At 56.3% G+C, this 24,154-nt stretch overlaps 1 protein-coding gene across 6 annotated transcripts in view; it reads right to left on the bottom strand.

The window, feature by feature from the left end:
* Positions 1 to 1,769: 1,769 nt before the first annotated feature.
* Positions 1,770 to 24,154, bottom strand: part of TTYH2 (tweety family member 2) — a 40,564-nt gene continuing 18,179 nt past the window's right edge. For 3 of the 6 annotated variants that reach the window (XM_081220123.1, XM_081220127.1, XM_081220128.1), the window contains 11 exons: positions 23,516 to 23,736; positions 18,087 to 18,182; positions 17,520 to 17,592; positions 13,113 to 13,182; positions 12,788 to 12,843; positions 12,193 to 12,285; positions 11,883 to 11,975; positions 9,951 to 10,093; positions 9,147 to 9,329; positions 8,603 to 8,681; positions 1,770 to 3,551 (listed from right to left, as the gene is read on the bottom strand). In XM_081220123.1, the coding sequence (XP_081076249.1) occupies positions 3,471 to 3,551; positions 8,603 to 8,681; positions 9,147 to 9,329; positions 9,951 to 10,093; positions 11,883 to 11,975; positions 12,193 to 12,285; positions 12,788 to 12,843; positions 13,113 to 13,182; positions 17,520 to 17,592; positions 18,087 to 18,182; positions 23,516 to 23,736 (1,188 nt within the window). In that variant the 3' untranslated portion in view covers positions 1,770 to 3,470. Of the gene's footprint in view, positions 3,552 to 4,722; positions 5,806 to 8,602; positions 8,682 to 9,146; positions 9,330 to 9,950; positions 10,094 to 11,882; positions 11,976 to 12,192; positions 12,286 to 12,787; positions 12,844 to 13,112; positions 13,183 to 17,519; positions 17,593 to 18,086; positions 18,183 to 23,515; positions 23,737 to 24,154 lie in introns of those variants that run through there. The other 3 variants (XM_081220125.1, XM_081220124.1, XM_081220126.1) reach the window with 3 other exon arrangements.

The raw sequence follows: 24,154 nt of genomic DNA, 5'->3' as shown, positions 1-24,154 counted from the left end.
AGTTTTTTTAAAAATTATTTATTTATTTATTTATTTTTATTCTTGGCTGCGTTGGGTCTTCGTTGCTGCCCGCGGGCTTTCTCTAGTTGCAGGCGAGCGGGGGCTACTCTTTGTTCTGGTGCGCGGGCTTCTCACTGCGGTGGCTTCTCTTGTTATGGAGCACGGGCTCTAGGCACGCAGGCTTCAGTAGTTGTGGCACGTGGGCTCAATGGTTGTGGCTCGTGGGCTCTAGAGAGCAGGCTCAGTAGTTGTGGCGCACAGGCTTAGCTGCTGCTCTGCCGCATGTGGCATCTTCCCGGTCCAGGGCTCGAACCCGTGTCCCCTCCTTGGCAGGAGGATTCTTAACAACTGCGCCACCAGGGAAGTCCCAAGTTTTAATTTTTTTGAGGAACCGCCATACTGTTATCCACAGCAGCTGTACCATTCCACATTCCTGCCAACAGTGCATAAGGGACCACTCCGTCTGCCGCTCCATAGGGTAAGTGTGAATGACAGCCTCAAACACACGCCTGTTCCTGGCAAAGGCTTGAAACGCGGTCGATTCTGGGAGCACAGCTGCCGCATGGAAGTCAACAGTAGCTGAGGACCATGGGCGGGGAGCTGGGGTCGGCCTGCCCAGCCCTCTCAGGCTGGCCCGGGTGTTCAGCGGACAAATGAGATGCTGCAAAGAAAGCTGGAAAGGCTCCGTGCATCCCAGGCGCCCAGGCCCAGAGAAGCACCCCGTGGAGGTGAAGAGTTTAGGAAGAGAATGCAGCAAGGACCTGCTGCAAAGCTGGGAGAGGTGGCCCGCCACACGACACCCGCCCCAAGCCCATGTAATGGCACAGAGGTGCCCAGCGGGGCTCTGGGTTGCACACTCCTGGCTCTGACACTCTGTTCTTGACCAGGGTTCTTGGCCTTACCCAACCAATAGAAATTGATTAGAGGTCACACAAGAAATTCAGGCCAGGCTTTATTGGGGCCCCTGCTGCAGCAGGAGAGAGCGAAAACAAGTAATAGGTTCCCTTGCTCGCTCCCCGAAAAGGGGGGAGCCGAGCTGGTTCCTTATATGCGGTGAGGGTGGGGGTGTGTCCGGGGGTGCAGCTGGAAGGGTGGCTTAGTGGTCTGCCCACCCCACTGGTGGCGCTGTGTGCAGTGCCCTGCTTTTGCTCCTGACACCGTTTTTGCTCCCAGCTCTTCAGAAGTGGCGGTTGGGTTTTTGGAGGTCTATTTGTCCAGAGTTTGCCCCAACTGCACATGCACGCAGTTATTTTTAGTCCCTTATAGTCTCTTTGTATTTTGTTGCTTGAGGAGACGTGTGTCCAGGTGTAAGCACTGCAGCAAAGGGCCCCAGGTCCCAGCCTGTCTCAGCTCCAACTAAGTCCTTACTCTCTCTCTGCACCTCTGTTCTTTTATTTAGAAAATGACCTCATAAGGTTATTATGAGGTTTAACAATTAATGTGAATTCTTGGGACAGTCTTTGGTACACACACTGGAGATAATAAATGCCACTCATTATCAGCAACCTTAGAAGCAATGACCTTTAAAGGGAACTTTGGAGACTCGAGCAGAAAGGCCTGTCTGTCCTTGGTCCTGAAGATCAGCAAGGTCACCCGCCACCAGAGAGGCCCTGGGACATTCATTCAACAGCCCTGTCTTTCAATCCTTGATACTGAAACCTGCTCTGGAGTGCTCCCTGCACGTAACCCAGCCAGAAGGTGCTGTTAGGGACCCTTGTCATTCCCAAAGCTGAGGAAGTTGGAGACGGTGTGCATTTTAGTACCAGTGGTTTATTTCTCCCCCAGGTGAGGGCACACGTGCATCAAGCAGAGGTGTGCCCGCATGGCCCCTTCAGGAACCACCCAAGGGATTCTAGTTTAGTTTACATGCATTAAAAACAACTCTAGTGGCCGAGCGTTAAGAAACACCACCTTGGTGTCGCCAAGTCCTGTCTGCACGTGACAGGGCCTCACGAAGGTGGCTTCACGGTGCACGTATGTACAGGTGAATGGGGGAGACAGAGTCCCGGAGGCCCCGTGGCCCCGCTGGCGTGGAGGCTTGGCTGGGGGTTGACAACCACTCTGCTGTCAGTGTTCTGACCAGAAGGCGGTGCTTCCAAAATGGAAATGGAGCCCCTGTCCACAGCCACACTACCCTGTGCCCCTGCTTCGGTGTGCAGGGCTGCGGAGGCTCCCGGGTCACGCACTCTTCGTCGGCAGGAGGTTGGAAGCACCAAAGACCCTAACCCTGGATCCTCGGCGGGAAGGATGGTGGGTCATTATTTTCTCCTTGTCCACGAGCTCTTTCTCACCCAGCAGGTGTAGGTCAGGGGCTGGGGAACAATGGGGTGGGGACGGGATGGTGGGAGAGGTAGGGAAGACACCTGTCTTCACATCAAGACACAGTCAGCCCATTCTGCTAAAACCTTTTATGACAAACTTTCCTGAAGACAAAAGCGGGGGGTGGGGGGCTGGGGAGAGTTGACCTGGGCATTCAGCCAGTCTCCTGGACCAGACTCTGTTCATGTTCAAACTTGCCTCTTAGAGACTTTGTTCTCTCAAAACGCCTCCCTCGGGGTGGGATGAACCCACAACCCCATCAATCAGCATCTTGGGATAGGATGTCTCACTGATCTTTATTTTGGTAGACAAATCAGGTGGGAGGGATGAACCCCACATCTATAGTAAAAACCGGCTGTGCTGTGAGTTTCAATTCTTTGGCTAATCAGAAATCTTTAAAACACTGGCAAAAAAGAGTTGGAATTGCTTTCAAAGTGTCTGTGAATACCTGAGACTGTCCGTATCCGCAGTGAGCAAACTCACAGCAGCGATTCTGGAATGGAGGTGCGGCGACAGAGGGCTGCAGAAAGGCTGGCCCACCCCTGCCACCTGGAAGCCCACCAGGCACGAGGCTCTGGTCCCCCAGCCTCCTATGCAGGGCCTGCCAGTGCCTTCCCCTGGTGGCACAGGAAGAGTCCACCTGGCCCCGGGAGACGGATTTGGACAGTGTCTGGTCTCATCAGGGATGTCATCTCCTGATCAGCCCTCCCACCTTTACCTGTGGGGAGATGGCACCCATCCGAGCAGCCAGGAGGAGGCACAGTCCAGGCAAGGGGACCCTCAAGTCAAGCCTGACTCCTCCCCACCGTCATTCACCACGTGGGGAAGGTGGGACGCAGGGGCAAACTGAACCAGGCTCTCAGCTTAGGGACGGCCAAGCACCTGGAGGGCATTTCCGGTGTGGAGAGAAGGTCAAAGGAGGGAGAGGCTGGTCCAAGTCATGGGTCTTCTGTCTGCCTGGGAATCTCAGCCAACCCCAGGCCGATTCTCCCTGAATCTCAGCCACTCCCTTGCGCCAGCAGGGGCCTTCCAATCCTGCAGGTCCACGCACAGTCTCTAGATGCCTTTGGTTTCTATGAAAGAAACACGCTTGCATTTGCCTTAGTTAAAAACCAAAATGGATCAAGGAGGCAGGAACTCCCGAAAGTGTGTTAGGCTGGAAACTCATTCCCATAGTGCCTCAGGTGTTCATCTGCCACGGACAGGTAGGTGGCCCTCATGCTGGGAGAGTACTGTGGGAGAGAGGTGGGGGGGACAGTCAGAACAGGGTCACACATCACCCGTTAAACCAGACACCGTACTAGCAAAAATGCTGGAACTTCTGAGGAAGTGTGAGCTGGGCCAGCCACAGTGGCCGGGCACCAAGTTTCAATGTCAAGGCCTCATGGGGATTAGCAGAGGATTGTCGAGTGGCCTGGGCAGGCTTCGTGTTTGCTGATGCTTCCAACCCTGGGGCCATCAGGACGTCTGGGTCCCAGCCTCAAACTCAAGATGCACACATCGACCAGCCACCCTGATGCACCAGTGTGCTTAGGAGCCCGCCTAGTGAGCAGGCTGAGGGCACAGGCCCACTGACTCAGAGAGCCAGGTTCAAATCCCAGCTGTGCACCTTACTCATCCCACGACCTCGGCGGAGGTTCTCCAGTCACTCCAAGCCTCCGTTTCCCCACCTGCACGATGGACCGAAGAGTACTCAGCTCTTCCACTGAAAGGATAGAGTGATATAAAGCAGGCAAGACCCCTAACACGGGGGTTCTCAAACTTGGCTGTGCATCAGAGACACTGCGGGGGCGGGGGGGGGGTCTAAAAGCATCCTGAAACCCAGGCCACACCCACCAGTATTTTTTTTTTTTTTTTTTGCGGTCCGCGGGCCTCTCACTGTTGTGGCCTCTCCCGTTGCAGAGCACAGGCTCCGGACACGCAGGCTCAGTGGCCATGGCTCATGGGCCCAGCCGCTCCACGGCATGTGGGATCTTCCCGGACCGGGGCATGAACCCGTGTCCCCTGCATCGGCAGGCGGACTCTCAACCACTGCGCCACCAGGGAAGCCCCACCAGTATTTTTTTTTTATGTGATAACATAACATAAAATTAAGCCTTTTAAAGTGCCACCACCAGCACCGGCCAGTGACCCACGAGGCTCCTCCTTGACCAGCTGGCATCGAGCAGTGCAAAAGCAAATCCCTCCCTAAAGCTGGGAGAGTCACGCTGTGGGCTACACCTGCACGCAGGTGGGTACATATCTCCTGGGTCCTGGGACCCTGCCTAAGGAAAGTGAGGAGGCGGAGAGCAAATCAAGCAGCTCAGTATCTGCTACTACTAGATAAAAGTGACTATGAGTCAGCTTAATAGCAGGTGCTCAATAAATGTTATCACTATGATTGCTTATTATCATCACTATTACTAGCTGCGTAGCTCTTGGCAATTCACATTAATCCTCTTAGACTCAGTGTCCTAGTTCGTAAAACAAGCTTGACACTACTGGAATGATCTAAGATCGTCATGGTGGTTATATTACAAGATAAGTTCATTGAAACTCGCTGGCAATTGCTCATTAAGTGTTAGGACAGGAGAGATAAGTTGTTTTCTCCTTTTGATGTGAGAAAAATGAGGCTATAATTATCTTACAGAAAAAAAAAAATACAGTGCCACCAATATTTTTTTGTAGGTTCTTCCAAGTGCAGCCAAGTCGGAGAAACACAAAGTTTAAGTGTTCATTCACAGAAGACGTTAGCGGGCCTCTGCTCGGAAGTAGAGATGCGGCTTCTTAGGTTAGCACATCTCACATTACACGTAGGACCTGAGATTCTGCATTTCTAACAAGCTCCAGGTGCTGCTGGGCAGCTAACTCCAAGTAGCGATGGTCCACAGGATCCTGACTGTCTCCTAGTGCCAGGGATGTTTCTGGGGTCCAGGTCGAGGCCGTTCACACCAGAGATGGACGAAGGCTTCCTGCTGGGGGGCAGGGAGTAGGGGCCTGAGACCCCTTAACCCAGTGGGTCTGAACCAGGGGCAATTTTGCCCCTGCCCAGGGACACCTGGTAATGCCTGAAGGCATTTTCAGTTGTCACGGCTGGGGGCTATGGAGTGGGGATGCTACTGCTATCGCGTGGGTGGAGGCCAGGTATGCAGCTAAACCTCCGACAGTGCACAGGACGGCTCCTGTGACACGCAGTGCTCTGGCTCAAAGTGTTGGTACGCCTGAGCAGGCTTCAGGCTTTACCTGGGAACAGGTTAGAAATGCAAAGCCCCGAGCCCCACCCCAGATATTCTGAATCAGAAGCAGGGTGGGCCCAGTGGCCTGAGTTGTAATGAGTCCTCCAGGCGATGGATGTTCAAGAGTGAGACCCTCCTCCTTGAAGCAGTATTTTCCAAACTTGCTTGATGGCAAGGTTCACCCGGGCTACGTCTTCAGTGAAGTCCCTGGACTGGTATTTTTAAACAAGTGCCTGGGTCATTTTTGTCCATCGGGCCCAGGATACGGTGCCTGGAAAGACAGGAGGTGATTCCTAGAAAGCAGAGCTAAGGGAAAACACGTTTCTAGCCGAGGGAAGAGGCTGTAGGTTCCGATGGCCTGGCTTGATATCACCCACCTTAGTGAAATCCCCAGTGTCCCAGAGATGGAGCTGGCAGGGGGAGGGATTTTCCGTACACCAAATGCACTGGGTACTGATGGATAATATTTAGAGCAGGTGCAGGGGGAGAGTGGGCAGCGGTCAGCTGTGTCCTCTTTACTGGGGCTCACGTCCGTATCCTCCACGCTGTGGCTTCCTTGGTCAGCAGGCTCAGCCGTCTCTTCATGCCTCTTGCTTGTTAGGAGGGGAGGGGGGTCATCTCTGGGGCAGGTTGAGCTGGGCAGGGCAGGGCAGGGCAGTCAGCTCTGCCAAAGCAACTGGAGTTTCTGGGCTGGTCTCAGTTATAGCGGGGGAAGGTTTAGTCTGTCCGTCCTTGTCCTTGCAAATAAGGTCAGTTCTTGATTATCTCTGCTAATGTCAGGAAGAGTGGCCTGGATCTTTCAGAACAGAAGGTAATCCGAAATTCATTTTTATTTGGCATCCCCGTGCCTTGAGTAATTTATTTTTCACAGCAGCGGATCTCCCCTAATTATGTTGTACTGAGATTAATATTAAAATCAATCTACATTCCTGGGGCCACAGCAGCTGGCGGGAGGAAAAAAGGAACCCAAGAGGCTTCTGGTTTAGAGAGAAGCCAGCTTGGGATTTCAAAGGTGCCAACTCTGGAAGCAGGCTTGGACCAGCCGCTCTCCCTGCCTCAGGCCCCCAGGGAGCAAGAGTAAGGCCTGGGTCTAGTGCTGTTTGTAAAAGGACAGCAGGGAGGCGCTCTGGCCAAAAAGCAGCAAGGTGGGGAGAGCCAGAGGGTGGGTCTGGGCACGACACTGCACACATTTGGGGCCGATCATCCTGCGTGGTGGGCAGTGCCCTGTGCTCAGCAGCACCCCTGGCCTCCACCCACTAGATGCCAGTACCAGCGACCCCCCCCCAAGGTGTGACAACCAAAGATGCCTCAAGACATGGCCAAATGTCCCCCGGGGGAGCAAACTCCCTCCTGGGTGAGACCCAGTGCTCCAAGGTAAGGCTCAAATGTCACCTCCTTAGACCCCGAAGGAACAGTTCCTCCCTCTAGGTCCTAAAGCACCGTATGGCACTTATTACAACAGCTTTCTTTCCATGTCCTGAAGATGGGGGCTGGGTGCCCATCTCTCTTTCCGGGGTCCGGCACTGTGGTTTTCCCCAGGCGCACTCGCTGGATTCCCCGAGTGCACGTGAACATTGCGGTTCTCAGGGCCAAGGTCTATTTCGTTAGTGCCCCGTCCTTGGGGCTCCAGGGCTCCTATTTCACCAACTGGACGGCTCCTTCTAAACTACCTGGATGGGGCAGGTGAAACACCTCGCCCAGCCCAGTGAAGGCAGGGGCTCCTTCCCCGACAGACCCCTGGCTCAAGAATGCAGACTTCAACCTGGACTTAGAGCCCCCTCTTTCTTACAAAGGCCACGCCTCCGTGGAGGAGGTGGGGTGGGAGGAAGCTTGAGTGACAGCAGAAGGAGGGGGTAAAATAAACAGGCGGCCCAGTCTTACATCACTTACTGCGTCACACAAACATGCTTTCGTAAGGATCAATTTCTCCAATGCTCCAACGTGCTATTATATCCCCATTCTACAGATGGGGAAACTGAGGCACAGAAAGGTAAAGTACTCGCCCAAGGCCACAGAGGTCATAAGCAATGAGCTGGCATTGGAACCCAGGCATTTGGTACTGGAGTCTGTTTTTTTTTTTTCTCTTTTGGCCGTGCCACGATGCTTGCAGGATCTTAGTTCCCCGACCAGGGATGCAACCTGGGCCGCGGCAGTGAAAGAGTGGAGTCTGTGTTTCTGAACCTCAGCTGTCTCTATTTGCAGCTCTATCTCAGCCAGCAGTATGAGGCCACCCTCATACTTCTCCAGGGGCAGACAGCCGGCACACTCCTCACACCCTGATGTCGCGTCTAGGTCCCCTGGCTGGGGTGGAGGGTGGGTGGGAAGTGCGGACCCCACTTGGGCACAGCCTGGGGACGTCAAGAGCTGCGGGGCGGGGGGAGGTTTGGGGCAGGCAGGTCTGGTATTAGCCCTCCCAGACCTGCCACCACAGGGGCCCCTGACCCTCTAGCTCAGGGTGTCAAGGTAAACGTAAATCTAAAAAGAAAAAATTTCCCCGGTGCAAAAAGGGAAAGAAATGCTTCTTTGAGCAGCATTTCCTTTAGAAAGCTGATCCTCATAAATTACTCCTCTATCCCTCTGAGAGGTGTTTAAACCTTTTTAAAGGCCAACGAAGGCTCTCAGCAGTTTTACAATCCAGGAACGTTTTCTTCCGGGGCTGGGAGCCATCTCTGAAACGGTAGCATCAGGAAGACTGCCCCCATCTCCCCGGCAGTTAGTGAGCCCTGATGGCCACACAATTACCAGGTGGATTTAGGATGAACCAGTGTGACAAATGGTGCTGCTGAGTCCTCTTGCTGGCGGACAGGAACTGTTTATCTTGAGGACAGGTGTGGAATGCGGTGCATCTATCTGCCTGGCTATGTAGTATGAGCTCTGTCTTTACAATCCCCTTAGCAGACAGCCTGCGATGTGCATGGCAGTCTGGTTTAATGCTTATCTGGCAACAGAACGGTTTCATTCTTTTCTACCTCTGTGGCGGGGAGTCACTGGGTCCGCAGGAGGTTTTTTCTTCAATTATTCCCCCCTCCCCACAGGGGCAGTGCCTTTGCCCAGGGAGCCCAGGTTACCGTGGGCGGAGGGGAGCCTCTTCCAATGAGCGGCACATTCTCGTAGCGCGGGTTCCCACCGAAGAGGACAGCTTGGTTCCTGCAGGCGGAAAGGAGCGGGGAGAGCTCAGGCTGGGGAGGCCGGGTGGGGGGGTGTCTGCTCAGATTCCTACAGGAGGGTCCCGGGGGTGTGCAGATGGGAGATGGAAAAGGACCACGGATAGACGGGAGGGAGTGAGGGCAGGAAGATAGGGAGGCCTGGGGAGAAGGAGCAGGTGGGGTGATGGCGCCAGGAGCAGTGTGGCCTGGAGAAATGCAGCTTCTCGGGCCTTCAACCTGCCCTGCAAGCTTGAGGCAAAAGACCTGACACCTGCAGGGGCTCTTCCTCCAGCACTAGATGCTCCCCGGGGGCCTTCCCACCTGGCATCCTGGCTGCAGCGAGGGGACCACGCTGGCCTCGGATGCCTCCTCCCCACCCGGCTCTCTGGACCCAAACGTGCTGCCCGCAGATCCAGCCCGATGGGTCGGGGGAGGTACCGGGGAGGCCCTGGGAGCCCTGCCGTACATGTACTCCGAGACGGGGGCATTGGAGATAGTCTGGGCCGGGGGCTGCAGGCTGGTCTGGCTGCCCAGGCCGCTGCTGTAGCTGCAGAAGCTGCGAAGCTGCCCGCGAGGGGGGTTGTGGGCGGCGATGCGCCGGGCCTGGGGGTTGAAGGGGTCATCGTCGATGTCGTCGTAATCTCTGTCCCTAGAATGACACATAGGATATGGCCAGCTGTGAGGGGCCCCGGCCCGCTTCCCTATCTTCCCTCCCAGGACTTTCCCTCTGGCCACAGGTGTCTCCTTGAGGTTCTTTGATAGGACTCTGCTCCACTCCCAACTGCACATCCTCCTCCTCCAGGCAGTCCCCCATGCTGACCACAGGCACACAGACCCTCCCTACCCTGCTTCCTTTTCTGATCTACTCTGAAGACACTGAAATACCATCTTGTCTCTGCCTATCTCCTCAATGAGACTACAGGTGCCCTGGCGCTACAGTATGTCCTTCTGGTATTCTGAGGCACCCCTCCCAGCAGCAGCATCCCACCACAAAGTCCGGCAGAGCAAGAGGGGGTAAAGCAAAGGGTGCCAGGCTGTGGCATGGTGCTGTCACCAGCCTTGGCCCTGCTCCTGCCCTGGCCCCCTCCAACCTCCTTTTGGGGTTCTGTCTGGACTTTCAGGGACGCTTGGGCAGAAATCCAGCCAGCCTGTTGGGGCTGAATGCCTGGTCCCCCTGTTGCCCTTCTCCATCCCAGGTTATCAGCTCCCGGTTCAGTCACAGAGCTGAGCCTCCTGCCTCCTCCCCCAGGAAGCCGCCCAGGCAGCCCACCTGGTGGCAAAGTGCTTCCAGGCCCCTGGCCCCATGCAGATCATGGTGGAGAAGGCGAGGGCAGCCAGGAGGGAGAAGAGGCCGAGGTACAGCAGGCCCTCGAGGCCGTCGTAGCAGATGCCAGTGAGGGCGTCCAGGTAGTCCTGGCGGAGGAAGAGGAACACACAGCTGGAGGGGGAGTGGGACACAGCCTGGGGTCTGAGCTGGTCTCTGAAAGCCCCTCTCCCCCAGCCTGGACTCGGGATCTCTGCCCCTCTCCCATCCCAAGCACCTTGAACAGCCACTCAGGGTCCACGCTCGGGACCCGGACACAATGGGGCTTCTCGGGTTCTCTCTACAAGCCTTTGCTGAATACCTACTGTGTGCTGGGCTCTGAACAGGACAGATGAGCTTGCAGGGTAGGGGAGCCGGGGGACAGGGGGCATTTAATCTGAGGCCAGGATGGCAAGGAGTGGAGTGTGCCTTGAGCAGCTGAGGCAAAGCAGACAAGCTTGGTGTGTTCAGGAAAAAGGAAAAAGGCCAGGTGAGATGGCACCAGGTCATGCTGGGCCTCGCAGGACAGGCGAGGAGTTTGATTTTTACACAAGGCGATGGGAAGACATGGGCAGGTTTGGGGATGGAAGGGATGTGATCCTATTCTTTTTTTTTTTTTCTCGCGATACGCGGGCCTCTCACTGTTGTGGCCTCTCCCGTTGCGGAGCACAGGCTCCGGACGCGCAGGCTCAGCGGCCGTGGCTCACGGGCCCAGCCTCTCCGCGGCATGTGGGATCTTCCCGGACCGGGGCACGAACCCGTGTCCCCTGCATCGGCAGGCGGACTCTCAACCACTGCGCCACCAGGGAAGCCCAATCCTATTCATTTTTAAAAGACCGCTCTGGCTGCCTGGCTGCCATATATGAAAGGTAAGGGGGCAGGAGAAAAGTGGGGACTGGTTAGGAGGTCATGGTTGTCACCCAGGGGAGCGGGATGGTGCTCGGACCTAGGCGGGAGCGGTGGAGGGAGAGAGAAGTGGACGGAGCAGGATATATTTGAGAGTACAGTTGTGAGGCCTTGCTGAGGGGTTGGATGTGGAAGGGGAGGGAGGGTACTGGGGCGACTCCCATGTTCTCAGCTCTGAAGTCAGACTGCTGGGGCCAGAAACCCAAGCCCTTGAACTGATAGCTCTGGGATGTTCAGTAAAGCTACTTTTTAGATATACATATAGATAGATAGGTAGGTAGATAGATGCATCTGTCTATCTACCTATCTATCTATCCATCTATCCATCCACATACATAGACACACACACGCACGTTGCTTATCTATAAAATTTCCCATAAAATAACATGTATCTCACAGTAAAACTGTGAGGACTCAATGACATGTTGGATATAAACTGCACAGAACAAGGCTGAACACAGAACCAAGGACTCAGTAAATCGCAGCTGTGAACATTATTACGAATATTTGCTCGAATTCCACATGGGATGCGAAACATCGACATGCACTGGCTTTCTGCTTTGGGGGAGAGAGGGCCTCACATACTCCCAGTGTGTGCCCTGCACGATTGTCCGATATTCCAGACTCCTAGAGATGACCCTGGCAATGAGAATGGGATGTCCACTTGCAATTCAGGAATTGGTCAGGTGGACCAGATGGCTGGGAGTCTGGGCAATGGGGAACAGCCACCCTCATATAGCTCAGGGCCCCCCAGCATTCTAGAGGTAAACGGATCCAACTCTCCTACCCGCACCCCCGGTACCTTTCACTGAGGCTCCCCGGCTCAGCTACTGGAGAGAATCCAGAAGCCAGGCACCTCTTCTACCCCATTCCCTGGCCTGAAGGGAGCCCAGGCAATCACTCTCCCAGCCTCTGCAGCCTTCTCTCTGGGAAGATGTGGCCTGCTGGGGTGCCCCCCGCCTTCCACCCGCGCCCCCAGGGCCACCCCGGCACCTTGTGCAGCCCCCGGCAATCCAACATGGCCATCAGCTGGTGGAGGCTGGACTCGGATGAATTCAACAGGAGCTGGATTCTGAGCAGATCTTTCTGAAGCAGGAAGAAAGAAAGAGGCAAACATGCAGACAGACAGAGAGGCAGAGAATGAGCGCTGGGGGGAGGGCTTGTGGATAAAACCGCAAACCGCAGCTTGTGCAGAGAGGCCTTTAAAGCCAAAGGAAGCGGCTAGACTGCCGGGAGGGAACAATTTCTTTCCATAGCCTGGTCTCTGAAGCCCGACCCTGTGGGAGGTGGCCGGCCACCTTACCTCTGCTGTGGGGAAATGCGGGACAGCAAACTGCAGCAGTCCCGTCACCTGGATCTGCATGGTGGTCAGCGAGCGCTGGAAGACGGTCAGTGCCTGGGCCAGGAGAGACCAAGGTCCCGCATGAGCTTCGATTCCCAGGAGCCCCCCCGCAGCTGCCAGATTCCCCTGCAGCCCCTCCCGGTCTGCAGCTGCAGTCGCTTCCCCATCATGGCCCTTCCTGCTTACAGGAGGTCTTCCCCTCAGCCCTCGGGCTTCTTCAGAGCAGCACCATTCTCTTGCTTCCTGCTACTCTAAATGTCCTGCTGGGACAGCCTTGCCCGGGGCGGGGAGCGGGGGCGGCTTGTGAGAAACGCAGAATCTTGGGCCCCAACCCCGATCTACTGCACAGCCTCTGCATGGTAACCAGCACCCAGGGTGACGGATGGGCATGCACGCTGACCAAGAGCACTGTCCCCTGCAGAGGACCCCAAAGAAGCAAAGAACACCCAGCCACTGCCACCTTATTGGTCAGTGCTGGGGCTTGGGCTCAAGAGGGAGCGAGCTGACCACCAAGGGGGCTGGGGGCGGGGTGAGGGCTGGGCTGGGCGGGCCGTACCTGCTGGAAGGGGCTGCTTGCACTCTGACTGCAATACAGGTAGTAACGGGTCACCTCTGCAAGGCAAAGACACTGGGTCAGGCAGGAGCTCACATGTGACCAGCTGCTCATCCACCCTCAGCAGCCAAGCTGGTACCCGAGCTCCCAAAGGAGGTAGCTTCTAAGAAATGACCCAGTGGTCCAGCTGGACCTGAAGTAGAGGGGTGGGGAGGCAATGGGTGACTACAGTGCTGAAAGGGGTAAGTAGAGGCACAGTCTGGCTGACCACGAGCCTGCACTGAGCATCCTGAGTGGCTCTGACCCCAGAGGCCCGAGAGCTTGTTACCTGTGCGGAGCTGGCCCTCCGTGATGTTGAGGATGAAGGCGTCGGGAGCCGCGCAGAAGTCGCCGGTGCCCTGAGCCGGGGAGAGACGGGAGGGGTGGAGGAAAGTCACACACCGGGGCCCTGGGAGGAACCGGGTGCCCTTGGCCCCCGGCACAGGGACCCCGCGGCTCAGACCTAGGTGGGCAAGAACAGTCAACAGCCACCCTCCCTGCGCTCGAATCCTGGCTCCGCCTCCGCCCAGCTCTGTAACTTTACAGACAAATCCTGTGTCTCCGCGGCCTCCTCAGTCACATGGAGAGAAAAATGCTATTCACCTAATGAATTAATCTACATAAAGTACTCAGAAAAGTGGCCGACAGCAGGCACTACAATCCGTTAACTCTTATTCCCAAATGCCTCTTCCGGGATGGACCTGGGTCAAGGGTAAGCTGTGGGACGTGTTTTGGAGAGTTTTTTGCACCATGACTTCGTTTGCTCATGTTTTATTTTTTGTCCTGCTGTTACCAAGTCCACCCCCGCTCTGGGGCTGTCCATCTATGAAGCCTCCCTCAGAACCTCTTTCTAAAGAACGACATTGGTGCTGAATCCATCTTTGAGCTTTTGGGTGCAGGTCCTGTCATGATGAGATGGGGGACCAGGAAGCGCACGGGCTGAGAGGACACGGGTTCCGGGCTCTGCCACTGCCGCGCTGGGGGACTGGGACACCGCAGCGCAGCCTGGCTGGGTGACCACCAAGGGCCCACAGGGCTGAGTGGACGCACGTCTGGGCCCCAGAAGAGGCAGCAGCGAGGATGCCACCCTCTGAGCCAGGCCGTCCCCAGATCTGGCCTGGGGGGTGCAGTGGGAGACTGGCTAGAGGGGGACTTCCACCTTTCAGAGCAGCCAGGGGAGGCTCTGGTCCTCTGGCCCATTCCAAGGGGCACCCCGGCTCCAGTGCACGCTCTCCAAGCCGGGGACTCCTCTCCGTGGCCCTTTCCTGCCAGTGCCCTGTCCTCCTTCAGGAAGGGCTGCCTCAAGGGGCAATGCTGGAGCATCACTCATTCATTCACCGAATTGACGAGTATTTATTGAGTAGCTACTAGGTGCCACACGATGTCCTAGGCATGAGACACAGTGGTAAGCTGTACTATGGCACTTATGGTCTAGAAAGTGTGTGTCTGGGTGGCATTGGGGAATAAAATGCCCCTCCAGATACAGAGCTTCCACAGAGCCACATCTGTACACGCACACATGCACACATATACATGCTCACACAACCACATGCCTCAGGACCCCGGGAGAACCGTTTTATACTCAAATCACTAGGGTCCATCATCAGACTGGTTTATTATTATAAATCAGAGCTGCTGCACCAGCGGGCCCAGGGGTGCACCCTCACCCCCGTTACAGGAGTGGCAGAGAGAGGGGAGCCAGAGCCAAGCAGGGGGACGGGGAGGCCTTGGGAAACGTGAAGAGCGAGGCCGCCATCTTGGTCTGGGTCACCCCCAACAAGTCTGGGATCCAAAGAAGGACAGGAGGCTGCTGGCAGAGGCTCCACCAGGGATGCGCCCCTCACCCCCTCTCCTCAGGCCAGGCCTGCTCTTCAGACCCTCAGTGAGGATTCAACCTTCCTATCGGTGAAGACAAGGGCCCGTATGTGCGTGTGCACGCGTGTGCTTTCTTCACGCAACGGGGATGGGGATGGGGGGCGGGGGAGGGGAGGGTGCGCTGAGCACGGTTGGAGTCGCCCTGTGACTCTCCTAGAAAGGTAGTAAATGTGCAGTAAACCAATGGACCCTTACTATGTGCCTCCCAGGGGTCAACCAACCCATCTCGTCCTAACAACAACCCTTCAAGGCGACTGCTGTTCTCCCCATTTTACACAAGAGGAGACAAGGAGATGGAGGCCTGGGGAACTTCAGTTAAGTCCCCAGGGCCCCCTGCTGGGGAGGTGGGGAGGGGATGAGGACCCAGCCAGGGGGGTTCCAGAGGCCAGCCCCCTTGGGCTTGGAGCATATAGTTGTAATATTTACCTACTTATTTGCTTTGGTATTTGTTCAAAGTATTGGCTATTTTTTATAAAATTCTTTGGAAGTTTTTCCTTTATTGATTGGAAGCAGATTATTTTTTGCACGATTAAAATAAGCTTATTATATGAAATATTAAAAAACAAAAACCCTCACTGGGTCAGGGCCCAGTGAGGTGGGCCCGCCGTCCCTCCTGGCCGATTCCCAGGGAGACCTCGGCTCAGTCGGTGTTGCTCTGCGGCCAAAGCACCTGGGTGACCCTTTCCTCCTTCCTCTCCTGGAATCCACTTCTCCCCCTCCCTTCTCCTTGGGCGCTTTCTCTCCTCTCTGCCCCTCACCCTTCACCTCTGCCTTACACTCCTGACTGCACGGGGGCGGGGGGGGGGTGTCGAGCAGATAAGGCTCAGCTCCCCGGCTCCCAGTTCCCTCCCCATAGGGGCAATGCTCCTATCTCATGGAGGCCCTTTCCGGGGGACGGGGAAGGCAGGGGGTGAGGCCACCCCTGCAGCGGGAAGGCAGTGTTGGAGCTCTGGTCCCACAGATCTCAAAAACAAAAACACCCCCCCAAAAACAGGCTCAGAGAGCAGGGGCAGTGGCCACACAAAAGCTCCCCACAATAGCCTTTGAGGGCCTGGCTCCTTCACCCCCCACTTCCTATTAAAATGCAGCAGGATCTGTAGCCCCATCAAAGGCCCATTCACTCCCTCATCCTCTCTCTCTCTCTCTCACACAAGGGCCTGACTAATCGAATTAGGGAAATGGCCTTTCTCTCCAACTCCCTGGCAACCCGGGGCCCTCAGCTGGGAGCTGAAGTCCCCGCTGGGACGGAGCTGTCTCCCAAAAGGCAGCCCGTGGTGGCCAGCTGGAGGCCATCGCTGTTTTGGGAAGGCAGATGGGGGAAGGGCCCACCATATGCAAGCTTCCCTGCACCCACTCTTCTCCCTGGAGAGGCTGTCGCCAGGCGGCTGTGCGTGGGGCTCCGGCCAGCAGCCGCTCCCCCTAGACCATGTACAGCCCACCCAGCTCAGATGACGGCAGGATGCGTTTGAGTATGACCTGCGCTCTCCTCCTCTGCTCTTCCCTGTATCTGGAGGGGCCTCAGCCCCGGGGATGTAGGCTCCTGCCTGTCCAGTTCTCCCTCCTGCCCAGAGCAGACACTGAATGGGGGGAGGGGAGACAAAACGGGAGATGCCCACCTCCTCCCCCTTCTGGACGAGCTTTGCTCAAAGCTACCCTGAGCAAGCTGCACCAGGGTCTACTCATTTTGGGGGCGTCATGGATGCAAAGTGGCCAAGGCCAGAGCCACCAGCCAGCCCCCAAGTCACTGGGCCAGGCACGCATTTGGGTAGAGGGGTTCCAGTGAGCCCTTTACTTTTCTCCCCAGGTTGAAAGGGCAGAACGGATGCAGGTCACGGGGTTACTCTGTGGCCCTTAAGTCAGCTAGGGGTTCCCTGAAATCCCTTGGTACATCCTGCCCCCTGTGCCCCCCCCCACACACTGTGCACCGCCATGTAGCGATTCACATGGGATGGCAATGATCTGCCTACATGTCTTTCTTCCGCGGGCTGCGACTTAGTCAAGGGCAAACATCACGTCCTCCTGTTTCTGCACCCCAGGCACCTGCACTACTGAGTGCCACACAGACAAACATCAGCTGAACGAACGAACGAACGAATGAATGACATGCACACAGCTTCTCTAGAGCATTAGACCTATTAAAGACCAAACATACCTGCATAGGAAGCTTCCCCGCTTACACTCCTGACCCACCTTGTGTGTGTGTGTGTGTGTGTGTGTGTGTGTGCATGCTTGGTTTTGTTTTGTTCACATCTCGAGGCACCACATCAGGAAACATACACCACTGCATTTTAGATGGTGTGTGTGAGTCCAAGGGCAAGGGGACGGGAAGCAGGTGAAACGCCACCTTCCACGTTCCTGACACCGGGGAAGCCGGCCCAGGAGTGTGCTTCTGAAGCTGGAGGGCTCTCCAGTCTGAGGTTCAAACGCCGCCCACACCCACCAGACCTGGTTAGTTCTTTATATCCAGAGAGAAGGCACCTGGTTATCTGTGCCCATCCTCAGAAGCCGTGGCTGGGAATGGGCCAGCAGGGCGGGAAAGGGATCAGGCTTCAAGGGTCTTATCTTGGCTCTGCCCCGAAATGCCTCGTGACCCTGGGCAAGGCCCTTCCTTTCCCCGGGCCTGTGTCCCCATCTGAAGGGGGAGGGGGCTGGCACAGATGAGCCCAGCCCCTTTAGTCCTGAGACTCTGGGATTCTAGGTTAGGGACTGAGACTGGCAGCTGGCCCTGCCCCGGGGACGCTGGACGGGACACATCGATGCACCACCAGACAGATGGACCACCTGGTCAGACCACCCAGCACCCCCGGGCCCCCCAACTCACCACTGCCGCAGCAGTGTCGGCAGCCAGGGACGTCCAGCTGAGAAGCAGGGCCAGCACCCCAGAGCACAGCACCCTAGGAGAGAGGCAGCTGCTGGTGGGATCCAGGCCAAGGCCGGCAGGCGGGGGACCCCGTGATGGCTGTCACCCCGCCAACCTTCAGCGCCCTTCCTCTCGGCTACGATCTTGTCCCCCCGACCCCCAGACTCTTGCAGTGGCCCTGAGGGCAGCCTCAGCCCCTGCCCTGACATTGCCCCGCTGACTGCTGGCAGAGGGATATGGACCGATGCCTGGGGCACAGGTCCCTGAGCCGAAGAGACACGGCAGTGAGGGCGCAAGCTGAGGAAGAGAGTGGCTCTAACGCCTCAGTGGCTCAACAGTCAGGCCCAGGAGGGAGGGGACACGTGGAAGAAAGCCTGGTGCTGGCTTGGTGTCCAGATGGTGAGTCAGTGGCTGCTGCCCCCACTACATCCTCCCAGCCCTTCCAGGCCCTCATCTCTCTGATGGTGGCACTGTCACCCCACACCCTTGGCCAGCTCCTGTCCCAGGCCCAGAGGCGGGGCTACTCACGAGGCCAGGAGGCACCTGGAGCTCTTGGCCAGTCCCAGGCAGGCGAGGAGGCAAAGGACCAGGTCCAGGACGAAGAGCAGGAGGTAGGAGAGCCACCTGAGCAGACCGGAGGGGATGGTCAGGGGGAGCAGGGCACAACTGCCCACCTGGGGCCCACCAGGGAGGCTTGGATCACTGCCCCAGGCCCGCTGGACCCTTCGTGATACAAACCGCCCACAGCCAGTGGCTAAGCAAACTAGACCAGGGGGCGCCCCTGCCCCGGAGGGGAAGAACCCAGCGTGCATGGCGGACAGCTCCTCTGGGCTCCGGGAGCTGCACCCCGCTTCTGCCCGGACAAAGGAGTCACCTTCCCCTGCCCCGGCTGAATGTCTGAACCAGCACGGTCCCCTGAACTTTCTGCAGTGATGCAAGTGGACCACCTCTGCACTGTCCACTCTCTCTGCCACTACCCACGTGTTGCCACGAGAATGTGAAACATGGCTGGTGCAACCGAGGAAATAAATTTCTCCTTTCATTTCCTTTTTTTTTCAACTTTTTAAAAAAAATTGAAGTATAGTTGCTGTACAATATTACATAAATTTCAGGTGTACAATATAGTGGCTCACAAGTTTTGAAGGTGATACTCCGTTTATAGTTATTATAAAATATTGGCTACATTGTACAATATATCCTTGTAGCTTATTTTATTTTATTTTATTTATTTATTTTTATTATTTTATTTTATTTATTTATTTTTTTGCGGTACGCGGGCCTCTCACTGTTGTGGCCTCTCCCGTTGCGGAGCACAGGCTCCGGACGCGCAGGCCCAGCGGCCGTGGCTCACGGTCCCAGCCGCTCCGCGGCATGTGGGATCTTCCCGGACCAGGGCACGAACCCATCTCCCCTGCATCGGCAGGCGGACTCTCAACCACTGCGCCACCAGGGAAGTCCTATTTTTTTAAATTTAATTTTTATTTTATATTGGAGTATAGTTTTTTTCTTTCCTTTTTGGCCACGCCCGGCAGCATGTGGGATCTTAGCTCCCTGACCAGGGATCGAACCCACGCCCCCTGCAGTGGAAGCGCGGAGTCTTAACCACTGGACTGCCAGGGAAGTCCTGGAGTGTACGTAGTTGACTTACAATGTTGTGTTGGTTTCAGGTGTACAGCAAAATGATTCAGTTATACATATATCTTTTTGATTAGGTTTTTTTTTTTTTTGCGGTACGCGGGCCTCTCACTGTTGTGGCCTCTCCCGTTGCGGAGCACAGGCTCCGGACGCGCAGGCTCAGCGGCCATGGCTCACGGGCCCAGCCGCTCCGCGGCATGTGGGATCCTCCCGGACCGGGGCACGAACCCGTGTCCCCTGCATCGGCAGGCGGACTCTCAACCACTGCGCCACCAGGGAAGCCCTTGATTAGGTTTTGATTTCAACCACCTTTTGTGCCAGGCACCGAGCTTAGGGCCAGGGGCTTCTCGGATGAGTGGGCTCATCCCCAGACCATCAGGAGCTCGGGGTGGGGCAAGGGAGCCCAGGCCAGGTCATCCCAGGGCACCAAGAACCTCCAGGCCTCCCAGCCCCTCACTCCTCTGGCCTTTTGCTGCCCACCCAGGGCTGAGGTGTTGGGGAAAGGCAGTCACACAAGCTGGAGAACCTGGCAAGTTGCACCCCCCCTCCCCCCTTGAGCCTCAGTTTGCAAACCTGTGAAGGAGGCCGGAACTCTGTGAGGATTAAGTGCTCGCTAAATGAAAAGGGAAACAAAGAAAGGCAGAGGGATTCCGGGGTCCCTGCTTTTCTGCTTCTCCAAAGCACGGGCTGCAGAGCCCAGGGTACCCAAGTCCAAGGGCGCTCACAAGATCCCAAGCAAAGCACCCTGGTTGGTTCCCTTCCAAACAGGATCCCAAGGTGCCCTCACAGCTCAGCTCCAGCCTCGCCGAGCAGCCACTTCCATCGGCCCTGCGCTGGGGGACCAGTCTGAGCGTTGGGGACTGGTGGACGGAGAAGGCAGGGAGCAGAGAGAAGGGGCTTCTCCTAGTCCCAGAAGAGGGAAGTCTTCTGATCATTATGTCTCTTGATGCAAAAGCCAAGTAAATTCGTTGACTTCTCTCCAGCAAAGGTTTTCTGCTTCACTAATACCACAAGGAGGGTAAGAAAGAGCTTGGCGTGTGGGTAGGGAGTGGGGTGGATCTGGAAGAAAGTGACAAAGAAGCTCCAAGTGGGGGAGAGCATGCTGGAGGCCGCCTGGCAGCCAAACGAGGTTCCTTCCCCCTTTACGAATGGAGGCTAAACGCCTCAAAAAGGGGACTAATCAAAATCCTCGATTCCCTGCCTGGAGCGGAGCCGGGGCAGCCACTGTAGTCTCTGGAGCTCCCAGGAATGGATCTAGCGGCTCTGGGGAAGTGCAGAGCCCGCCCCGCCCTCCACTAGGACGAGGCCACCAAGAGCCAGTCTTCTTAGAATCAGAGTCGGAGCTTGAAAGAACCTCAGGAACATCTAGCATTAGAATCTCATTCTACAGGGCTTCCCTGGTGATGCAGTGGTTAAGAATCTGCCTGCCAATGCAGGGGACATGGGTTCGAGCCCTGGTCTGGGAAGATCCCACATGCTGCGGAGCAACTAAACCCGTGCGCCACAACTACTGAGTCCGTGCGCCACAGCTACTGAAGCCCACGTGCCTAGAGCCTGTGCTCCGCAACAAGAGAAGCCACCGCAATGAGAAGCCCGCACGCCGCAAGGAAGAGTAGCCCCCGCTCGCCGCAACTAGAGAAAGCCCGCGCGCAGCAATGAAGACCCAACGCAGCAAAAAATAAAAAAAATTAAAAAAAAAAGAAGCTCGTTCTACAGACTGTTAAACTGAGGCCCGTGGGAGAAGAGCCTGGACCAGGAATTCCAGACTCTCCATGTCTCGGAGCCTTCCTACAAGAGACACAGCCAGCCACCAGGCGCCTCTCAAAGTCCTGGTTTCATGTTTCCAACATAAAGGTTTCTCGTTACCTCTCTCTCCTCTACTCTGCACATTAGCAGGAAATCAGCTAGGACTGCTTCTAACCCACTCTCCACGATGACTGTGTTTCAAGGCATCCACACCTCCTTGTGTAGTAAAGGGTTCCTGGAAACAGCTCTGCGAGGCGGATGCGTTTTCCCAGAGGAGCCTGGTGATGACCTGGGGCTGTGTTTCTAACCAAGAACTTGGCTCTCGCAGGAGCAGCTCAGACCCCTACTCTCTCAGCTCCTCCCATATCCGGTGTTGATGCGCTTGCTGTTACACCCTTTGTAAATCTCCGGAGAGGAGTCTCTTGGCTTTTTAATTGCCTCCGATACTTAGCCAGGCCTTGTGTAAAAGTACTAAAAAGAATTTGCTTAGCTGGATGGCTGCGCTCTAGAACCATTTGGAAAGCAAAGATGAGGAGGCTGTCCAAAGGAGACCCAGCCCCTACGACTGGTTAGGTCATGAAGAATAAAATAAGGCTTTTGTTTTAGGGCAGCTCAGGCAAGAGGCGGGAGCCAACAGCAGATGAGGGGAAAGGACAGAACATCACTAACGTCCAGAAGCCACAGGTGCTAACCTTGAACTAGACCTGAACAGGGGTGGAAGTTGGGGATGGGGGCTCCAGGGGACGCGCTCAGTCACCCACATTGAAATAGATACTGTGCAGCGGTCACCACTTACCCCAGTTTTTCATAAAATCATCTTAAACGTCCCGGTTGATACATACATTCTGACTTATTTCACCATAGTCATTCTCAAAATGCCCACATTAGGCCCTTTGGTGTACATGGCCCCAGGTTAGGTCTACTCAGAGAGAATGGCAGGGTCAAAACGGATACCTAGGGCTTCCCTGGTGGCGCAGTGGTTGAGAGTCCGCCTGCTGATGCAGGGGACACGGGTTCGTGCCCCGGTCCGGGAAGATCCCACATGCTGCGGAGCGGCTGGGCCCGTGAGCCATGGCCGCTGAGCCTGCGCGTCCGGAGCCTGTGCTCCGCAACGGGAGAGGCCACAACAGTGAGAGGCCCGCGTACCGCAAAAAAAAAAAAAAAACCCAAAAAATCCCCCCCAAAATGGATACTTACTTTCCACGACAAAAAGATTTAGGAGGCTCAGGCAATGACTGTCCCTCATGTCACAGGACTAATCAGATGCCACTGTATTGGGTCACAAGTCACAACCAGTCCTTAGAGTTGGCAGTTTCTTTTTGGTCACTTGGGAGAAAGGTGCTTTTGCACGTGAGCAGAAAAACATCTGGTGGGAAGCTGCACTGGTGACATCTGGAAAGGCAGGGGCTGGATGGGCGGGAGGGGAGGAACAAGGAGCGCTGTCCAGGGCCAGGGGGGCCTCATGAGCTCCCCTTGGTTGGGGCCCGGCCATCTCCTACCCCAGGGAAGGGAGAGCCCTGGGTGGGGAGGTCTCTGGCCAGAGGCCACCAGAAGCATTTTCTCTGGGTCAGTTCAGCCTGGGATGGGGCTTTCTCATAAAGGGGAAATGAATCCAGAGTAACCTGTGCAACGTTGTGGTAAAGACTCTGACCTTTGCTAATGGCTTGAAGGGGAGGCAACAAATTGGGCGGGGTGTGTGGAAGAAGGGGCATCCAAAGAGCAGATACTTGCTCTTCGGGGCTCCTGTGCCCATTGCTCCCCAGCACTGCCTCCATGCCAGGCGCCCTGCCCTGGGTGTGCAAGGACGTGTATGCCATGAGTGGGTGTCACCCTTCGGCTGGGAGCCCCCCAAAGCCGGGACTGCCTCCTCCTTTCTTGGTTGTCCCCAGATTGACCTTCACCAGACCGTGTGCGTGGAGGGAGGGCAGCTGGTCCCTGGTCAGCTGGCCTGTGTCCAGTGCCTTCACCTGGGATGGGGTTTGGGTGATGGGGAGGCAGGGGAGACGTAAATGAAACCCCAAAGGCTCGATGACACAGGTGTGAACCTGCATACCTGATATGGCAAAGGTGGGGTGGTGCCCCACAGACCACACCACTCAGGCAGGAGGCACCCCTGAGCTTGCTAAGCAGCTGCCATTGGGGGGAGGCAAAGAGGCTGCCATCTCCCCGACCCCCTGCACCTCTGTGGCTGAGAATGCAGGTGCAGGGAACCCTGTCCCAGAAACCCGGGCAGGTGAGGAACCCATAAGCCACCAGTACTTCACCCAGCACCAGCCACAGAGGATGCTGGTCCCGGAGGAGCCCCTTGCTGTGTGCGGGGTGGGAGGCCAGGTCCAGCCTCCTGCTCTGAGATCTCGGCACATCACTGCCCCTCCCTGGGGCTCAGCGCCTGCCTGTACAAGCAGGCTGTACTACATGCCCACCGCTCGGCCCCCACCAGCTCTCATGTCCTAGGGATTTCAGTCATTAAGGCTTATTAAGACCTTCTGGTGGCACTTCCCAGCCCAAGCCCCAAGACGCTGGCTTGGATGAAGGAAGCTGGTGCAGGCCCATCACCCCTCCCCGGGGCCCCTCACCGGTAGTACTCCACGTAGCCGGTCTGGTTGGCCAGTTCGGTCAGCTCCTCGGTGACCTCTGTCCACACGGGCACTCCTGCCAACTGGACAATGATGTTGCCCGCCATCTGCTGCATGAACTTCAGCGTCTGGAGGTAATCTCCCCGGGTGGCAAAGATCTCACTGAGCCGGGCCAGGTGCTGCTCGAGGTCCACCTTCATCTTCTGGGTGGTTCCAGATACCTGGGGAGGGGCGGGGCTTCTGAGTCTGGCCTCGGGTGGGAGGAAGCCAGAGAGGTAAACCCTCTGCCTCAAACTCTGGAGGAGAAGAGCTTGGCCTTGAATGAGTGCCCCACGGGCGCCACCCCCAGCCCTGAAGAGTCATGAGGCTGTGGTCCAGACGGAGGATGGACAGCAGAGGCTCCCACTACCCGCCCAGCCCGTGGGTCCCTTCATCCAGGGGACGGGCTCGATCTGGCCCTAACCAGGACCTGGGCTCCAAGACACAGTGCTTTCCTAGAAAGACAGACCCAGATGGGGAAACAAACAAGAGAAGCCATTTTTCTTCCTTGAAGATTCTCTTCAAAGTTTAAACACCTTGGGTGATGAATTCTTTTGGGGGGTGAGGAATAAAATGTTTAAACTGAGGAGTCCCTCTGTT

This window comes from Mesoplodon bidens, assembly GCF_964165515.1.
Source record: "Mesoplodon bidens genome assembly, chromosome: 19".
NCBI classification, from domain to species: Eukaryota; Metazoa; Chordata; class Mammalia; order Artiodactyla; family Ziphiidae; genus Mesoplodon; species Mesoplodon bidens.
The sequence above is the reverse complement of the archived record's forward strand: the minus strand, read 5'-3'. Positions and strand labels throughout refer to the sequence as shown.